This window comes from Homarus americanus, unplaced genomic scaffold (assembly GCF_018991925.1).
Source record: "Homarus americanus isolate GMGI-L3 unplaced genomic scaffold, GMGI_Hamer_2.0 scaffold31037, whole genome shotgun sequence".
NCBI classification, from domain to species: Eukaryota; Metazoa; Arthropoda; class Malacostraca; order Decapoda; family Nephropidae; genus Homarus; species Homarus americanus.
This window is the reverse complement of record NW_024722227.1, coordinates 3,515,472-3,524,040: the sequence shown is the minus strand read 5'-3', so window position 1 is coordinate 3,524,040 and position 8,569 is coordinate 3,515,472. Positions and strand designations below refer to the sequence as shown.

General features: G+C 38.5%; 1 protein-coding gene across 1 annotated transcript in view; it reads left to right on the top strand.

Annotated features, from left to right (window-relative positions):
- The first annotated feature begins 2,583 nt into the window (after positions 1–2,583).
- The window catches only part of LOC121862297 (paired box protein Pax-7-like), a 106,912-nt gene continuing 100,926 nt past the window's right edge, over positions 2,584–8,569 (top strand). Inside the window, exon 1 of the mRNA XM_042360434.1 lies at positions 2,584–2,911. Within this exon, the coding sequence (XP_042216368.1) occupies positions 2,845–2,911 (67 nt within the window). The 5' untranslated portion in view covers positions 2,584–2,844. The remainder of the gene's footprint in view (positions 2,912–8,569) is intronic.

Below are 8,569 nucleotides of genomic sequence, written 5' to 3'. Positions count from 1 at the left end.
CAGTACATACAACAGCGGTATTTTCTCTCACGGGCGGACTGATCGATAGACGCTCAGACGCTCACGTGCCTTATACTATAGACAGACGAATCATTTGGGGCCCCAGAGACATGTGAACTACTGGACTGGTAGTTTCGGCCTAACCTAACCTAACCCAAGACCTCCTCCCACTGACCTTCACCTTTTTCATATCAGTTGATTCTGTTGAAGTTAACAACATGATTTTGATCCATCGTAGAGATACACAAAAATATAATAATTAAAATTTCCAAACATCATTTTAATTATATTACCAAAAATATATAATACCTTGATTATATATACCGCACAGAATCACTAATAAAATGTTAACGTCAATGATTGTTGGTTTAAAATATTTACTGAACTAATTTGTTATAAATATTTTAACTATAACAAATATAATTATATAATTAATAACACAGACATTCGGAACAGTTTACCTACAAGATTTATTCATTACAAATAATAATGAAAACCAGTTAGACACACAACACAGTAAACCCAAGCATATTAAAGTCCGTTCTCCTCTTCTTTTGAACCATGGCGAACCCCGAGATTCAGATTCGTGAACCCAAACCAGTAGACCGATACATTATTCTATCCATATAAGCTTCGGATTTATGAGTCGGACTCTCGGGGTTTGTGGTTCGGGGGAAGAGGCGAACGGACGAATGGACTTCAGTAATGTAGTTGACTGTAGTACTGTATTCTCAATATATCTTAGGGTGAATTGAGATGATATAACTGCATATATTATACTCTTGTCTGTCTCGCTGTAATTACACTTGCGTTTATCGTATTATTTTACATTAATTTATCTACATTCTTTTTATGCTTAATTATTCGCTTTTATCTTGTGAGGAGAAAGAAATAGAGACAATAAAACACTTGTTAGCACACTGGCGGCATAATCTTCCAGGTAACGAGTCTTTACGCAAGAACTTGACTGTGTTCTCTGGCCGGTCAACACCTGCTTGACAGATAAAAATTATTTCTCGTCTAATCGAATTACTCCATTGGCTTTTACTATAGAAGAGTTTGGAAAATTTTAGTTTACGTTAGTAATAATTAGCAATAATTACGAGAGATCTTCACTTTGTCTAACCTAACCTAACCAAAATTTGACTCTTGGATAAATGGTCTTATCAAAATATTTAGTGATTCTCGGTATAACTACTAATGCGGGAAACAGAAAATAACTGATAGCGTGAAACAGACATAGGAAATTGATTATAGTTAGAGACAGAGACAACATAAAGAGGAAGACAGACAGACAGAGAGAGGTAGTACATCAGGAAGACGTTGATAGTGTTAGCAGTAGACCAGACAAGCACTTCCCTCATGCACTGAACACCATAACAGAACTAGAACTCAACTTAATCACCACGAGAATTAACATAAAATAGTTCCGATATTTAAAAGATCTACAAGATATTTTTCACAAATAATAATAATAATAAAAAATTACAAACCATATCTAATTAATTTTTCTGATTGAGATACGTTTTTATTTAATTTTTTTCAATGTGGTATTATATTGTCCCATCTGCTTGTATCAACACTGACCGCCGTTGACACACTCCCCTACATATATTTGGATAGTATTGTATATATCACAGGATGGTGTATTAATGTAAGTACGTTTTTTTATCGAAACTTTATATAACCTTTTTGTTTTTGCAGTGTGTAATGTATATTGTAATTAAAAACTCACGATACTATACCGTTATTGTTGTATATTTTAGTGTATAAAAGACTATTATTGATGATTTATCTTCTTAAATGCCCTCAAGACCTACAATTATTTTAAGTGTATCATTGAGGTCTTTCGTGATATTCAAATAGACATAATTGAGGCGGGTCTATTACAGCAATCAAACCTTCACATGTGAGTTATTAACTATCATAAGCTCACGAGTCACCTGGCGTCATTGTTCACGCAGTCGACTCTCTCTCTCTCTCTCTCACTGAGCTCGTGTTTGAAGAGTTCATTTTTCCCTCGAGTGCATCTGCCGAGGGCGAGACTTGCGGCCGTTACCGCCTAAACTAATAAATAATACGAGAGGAGTTTACTGTGTGGTCCCCAGTGGGTGGGAGCGAGATGGAGGGAGGTGGGAGGGAGGGAGGTTGACTGAGCAAGAGGGAGCCATTCGTTCCGAGCTCCCATATAATGTTACAAGCCAGACACTTTCGCGGGGAAATGGTCCTCTGATCTCACCTAACAGGCTCACTGAGAGGCTTAGGATAAGAAGGACTTCGACCTGGCTCTTTGACCTGTGGCTATAGGCCGGTTTAAACGGCCAGGTTGGGCTGACAAGGGCAACAAAGTGCATTCTTGCTCCGCCTACCTCGTCATAATGTTTGTGGAACGCGCCAGAGTTGTGACGTGGATCCGCCTCCACCTCACATCAGCCAATCAGAGAGCGTTGTTCGCTGAGCAACTGGGCTGAACCTCCGTCGACCAGCCACTCAGAGCAGAGCTTCCTGTTCTTGTAAAGCGAGGGGGCGTGACACGTCGGGGAGTGAGCGTGAGAACTCGAGCTTATTAGTTGTGAAGTGTTGCTTGTTGACATACCACGTGGAGGAGTCTCTCAGTGCCTATGAGAGGCGCATAACAACCTCTCCCCTCACAAGTGTGGCCTTACCCCAACTCCGTCCACGAGTCATTCCCGCGCCAGTGTCTCGTCCAGCCGGGAGTAACGCCGATCGACTCTCCGACCCGATTCGATTGCCGCATTCTCCGACCGAACGGAGCGCTCCGTTAACAGTGCCAAGGAGAGTCCCCGTTAACGGGCACCGAATGTTCTGTTGAGTAAAAGGGAAATGACGGTAACAGGAGCCGCCATGATGCAGACGATGCAGCCTTGTTTTGTGGGATACCCATTCCAGGGTAAGTTGGGGCAATTTTTGTCCGCTCATTATATTGTTGTATTTCTTAATATTTTGTCTTGTTCCGCGTGTTCCTGGCTGTCATGACCACACACACAGTCACCACAGTGAGGTTTAATACAGAGATGAGTAGTAGAGTTATACCTGTTGTTAGTGACTTATGTAGCCGTAGGTGTTGTAGTGAAGTATTCAGTGTTCGGGGATTATCTTCAATGTTTTGATATATTCTTTAGTGTTCTAGCGTAGTGTTCAATGTTCTAGTATAGTGTTCAGTCTTCTGGTATAGTATTCAATGTTCTGGGTTAGTGTTAGTGTTCTGGATTAATCTCACATGGCACCATAGGCCTATAGTTATCAGAAGGTTTAAAAGTTATTCATGAAGAATCTCTCTCTCTCTCTCTCTCTCTCTCTCTCTCTCTCTCTCTCTCTCTATATATATATATATATATATATATATATATATATATATATATATATATATATATATATATATATATATATATATATATATATATATATATTATATAATCTTATATTATAAATTATATATATATATATATATGTATATAATTTATAATATATGATTATATAATTTATATTATGGTAAATCGTGAATATTAGTTTTTATATATAAAAATTACTTGATAAAATCACACAGGAAAAGGGAAACAATGGATCACTCTAGCTTTCGTCTTTATTAAAAACATCTTCAGAGGCAACTGAATTACAAGGACCGAGATAGGCTTAAGTACACAGGGTGACCTTACTAAACATGAGGTCAGGTCATAAAAATACGACAATGTAAAAACTAATTAGATTAAACGTAGACTTAAAGATTACAGTGTCATTACCTTGTGAACGACTGTGAGATAATGCTTGTTTATCTGTAGTGATCTTTATTATAGAAATATGTAAATATACTGTGATGTTATCTGTACCACCAAGTTTAGTTAATGACGCCATTCAATATTTTACATTTACAGCATGACAACTAAATCCACGAATACAAATTATTAAATTAAATTGATAACGAGAGAGAGAGAGAGAGATATATATTTGAAGAAAAAATATAGATTAACAATTATATAAAGCTATGACAGAATTTTCCCCTAAACTTTCCTTAAAGAACAAACTGCCCAGGTTAAGAACACCTCTGTGAAGGTCTCTTGTATATGTTAATATTTATCTATACCTTATATATAATTGTTTTTACCTGTGAACAATTTCAATTATCATTTATATGTTGTCAAGTTTTATTCCTATAACTCCTCTTAAGGAAGACAATCAGCTCGTAGATGTCACTGTTAAAAAATAGTTACCGCACTTAGTATACCTGTGTGTCCAACCTTGTGTGTGTCGGAGCAGGAATAATTGGTCACTCAGATTTATATAATTACTGTCCCCAGACGTTTGGAGGATGTTAACAAATACTTGGTCATTAAGTAGGGTAACACAGCCACCACCTGGTAATTACTGTGTCGAGGCTCAGGTACTGTACCCCTTCACACAGTATATTAGACTATAGCGACGGTATAATATATATTACTTTACTCACTGTTGAAATATAACCAACCTGTCTGACGGTAGAGAAGTGTAAGAGAACTGACTGAAGTGTGAGTATAGTGTTGATATAGTGAGGTGAGGTGAGGTGAGACTGGGATGGGTTAGGTCACTGTGTGTGTGTCATGACCTCTCAGTATGTATATAATGTAAATATTCTCTATATAAACTACATGATGATACTCTATATAATACAGGCAACAGTTTTACTCATGATAGCCGCCAGTAGTCATTGTAAAATAGGGCGGGGCCACCAGACGCAGTATAATTAACTAATACTTGAGCTGTTTCCCGTAGCAGCTCTGTAGATGTTTATCCTATTCTTACTACAGAAAAAATCCTCACGTGTATATTATAGCTGATGTTTATATATCTGTTTATTGCATAAGATATTTTGTTGCTATATAACTTGTATCATATCTTAATTATATTATATATTAAAACTAACATAGGTATCATTGTAGTAGATATAGTCCCATAAATATATATACAAACAGTAATATATAACCCATGTGTGTTTGTAAACCCTGGTAGCCGGAATATATTAAATAAGATTATCAGTAACAAGTAGAGTTAAGTAGAACCAGTAGCAGTGAAAGGAACTATAAATACACTTAATTTACTATAACACATAAATATAATTAATTTATTCTCGGGGAGTAAGTCAACAAATTACACATAATAACACACTGGGGCACAGATAAATAAATCCAGGAGCCACGGTCGGGAGTTCCCTTCACTAGCACTACACAACACCACACACTCCCTCCATCTGTCCGGCCTGTCCACTTAATCATCCAGTTAGGAGAGAAGCGGCCGTGTTCATATCTCACCGACACGCACAGTCACCACACACGGAAATATGACTTTATGGACGTAGTAACGAGACACGACAAAGGACAACGAGATTACACACACACACACACACACACACACAACATGACTACACGACTCAGAAGAAGATATTCAAGACATGGCAGAACACTTAATCCACCGCCGAAACGATAGTATGACGAAGAGCGACGACATGTGATAAACAACGGAAAGAGACAACCTGCAGGAGCTGTGAAACGACTGACGGCTGTTAAAGCGACAATCGACGACACGTTAACAGAAGGTGTAGTGAGTTAATGAATTACAACGACGGATACAGTACCTAGTGAAGGGAGGTAAACGCTACAAAGACAACAACATGCATTGTAATAATTATTGAGACCACAACAACAGCAGGACATAACCCACAATAACAACAGGATATAACCCACAATAACAACAGGATATAACCCACAATAACAACAGGATATAACCCACAACAACAACAGGATATAACCCATAATAACGAGACGGCATTGTAACAAAGCACAAGGTTATAAACAGTGCCAACACGACAAACAGCACATGAAGACCAGCACGACCAGACGACAGGGAGGTCGGGCGAGCACCAAGTCCCGGCCGGTCCTGTGCTGGGGTCAGGTTACCCTCTGGTCACGCTTTGACGATTTAGGGGTTCCTTGGTGCTGCCCCTCCCCCTGCCCTACCCTACCCTGCCCTGCCCTGCCCCTCCATCATCCCCCTGCCCTGCTTCTCCCTCATCCCTTATACCCTTTACCCCTCTCCTCTTCCTCTGCTGTTCCTTCCTTATCCCCTGCCTTGCCCCTGCCACCCACCATTACGAGAGAGAGAGAGAGAGAGAGAGAGAGAGAGAGGTCATACACTAAGACCACGAAGTCTTCTCACCTAATTCCTTCTCCTCGTCTGAATGTTTGGTACTATGAGTTATTATGAGTCCCGATCTGTGTTTATCGTCCTCTCTTCATTTCTCTCTTTATTTATCCAATATTCTCACTCAGTTTTACACCGACTTGCACACAACCTGTTACCTTTTGTTCTTCGTCTCGTCTGTGATTTCTCCCGCGACTATGCCTTCTCTGCCACACTAGTTCAGCCGTATGAGTCCAGTTAGGTAAAGACCATGAACTACATCTGTTTGACGTGATCTGTACAACAGTCTTGAGGCCTCAGGGTGGGTACAGTGTATCTCTCCTCCACCACGACTCTCACACCTGGGATATTTAATTATTAATTTTAAGTGATTTAAATAATATATGTATTGGTTACTATCATGATAAAGATAATTATTAAAAACTACAATAACAACAATAATAATAAATATGAGTAGTTAGTTATGTATATTGATAATACAAATAAATAAAAATAGCAACTTGAATTGAATAATAATAATAATAAAAATAATAATAAGAATATTCACAAGGATAATGCCAGTAATAGATTAATAGAAAGGATAATACTAACATCTATATTGATATTATTTACACCACTAATAATAATTATAACAGTAGTATTAATAACAGCAGTAGACATTATAGGTGTGTCAATTAAAGTGTGGCACCGCGATGGGGAGGGAAAGAGGGAGGGAGGCTACCTGGAGACATTCACGAACTTTAAATTGTAACTGTGTAAAAAAAATAGCATTGAAAAACGTTTATAATAATAATAGTAGTAATAATAAGGGTAATAGTAATAATAATAATAATAATAATAATAATAATAATAATAATAATAATAATAGTAATAGTAATAATAATAATAATAATAATAATAATAATAATAATAATAATAATAGTAATAGTAATAATAATAATAATAATAATAACCGAACACCTTGGTGATAACATTCTCGTCTACTGTGAGTTATTTTCCCCGTAACAACAAACGCTTTATAAAACTTGGCGGTACTCTAAATAGTCATCACGCGGAGGAAAATAAATGCCCAAAGAATTGTCCTCCAGAATAGGATCGAATACTGAAGATCTCATGTGGGGTTTATTTATCTATACTTTATGAAATTTATGAATAAAGGAAAAATAATATTGGTTATTTCTTTCACGGGGAAATAGAGGATATTTTAGTAAAGAAGTTAAGAGAACAGATGGTGGGAGACCTGAGAGTAAGGAGCAGCCGTAAAAGAAAATCATTAGATCAATGTACCTACAGCAGGTGTGTTGTTATTTCCGCTGCACCTGAGGGAACATCTAAAATCTTGATCTAGTTTAAATCTATATAGAGTTTCCACCTGCTCTCGCTCGCTCTGTGCTGCATCTACGATAAATCTTAATTTTTAACTCGGTGGCGCCTTTGAGGAAGAGAATGTCGCCTTGTGTGTGTTGGTGTTGGTTGTGGCCGACTGAACGCCTCATATGCTCAGACAAATCTATAGCAGGACCATATATTAATGGTGCGCGAGGAACCTCCAGCGAAGGACACAAGGGCTCTGTTGATGAATAATGGACGACCAGAGCAATAAGAGGGAGTGAGACAAAGGGATCCTCTCAAACAGTGGGTGCTGTGAGTGTCACCCACGTCGGCGATCAATTTGATGTTTCCTTCAGGTAATCACAAGCTAAGGTACGGCGTGACCGGTAATGTCAGGAGGAAGCTTTGTGAGGAGTGTAACTGAGGGAAAAGGTTGTGCTGCAGGTGGCCGACCCAAGATGAATGTTACACCCCTAGATGTTTGTGTGGCCACTAGTGTGAGGACTCAGCTTAGAGACAGAGAGGATTTAAGACGGAAAACAATATTTTTAATGGTTGGTTATAAAGGCTTTGTAGAATGTCGAAGTAATTTTATATAGATATGATAAATGACATGTTTATACACACGCATACACATCCATACACACATACACCCACACATACAGACATCACAACCAGACACAAACACCACGACCACACACCAACATCACGAGTGTTAGTACCACCTCGGCAGTTCGGTATTGCAACTCAGCGATTCTTGCTCCCCGCTGTCATGTGAACCGCCAGTAGGTATGCAACTTTATGTGGGTCACTTAATGAGTCCTGGAGTTATTGAAATATTACCTCGACCTCTCCTAGGAACTACGAGGCTCTGGGTGTCGCCTTTCTATATAAAACTTGCCTTAACACGATCCTGAGACATGAACAACAACGCAGGCGGTGACCAACACGTCTCACCTCACCAGTGGTTGATGGAGTGGTCTGGTCTGGTCAGGCCTGGTCACACCTGTACTGTGATTCAGTTGTTTCATTAGACCAAAACAAT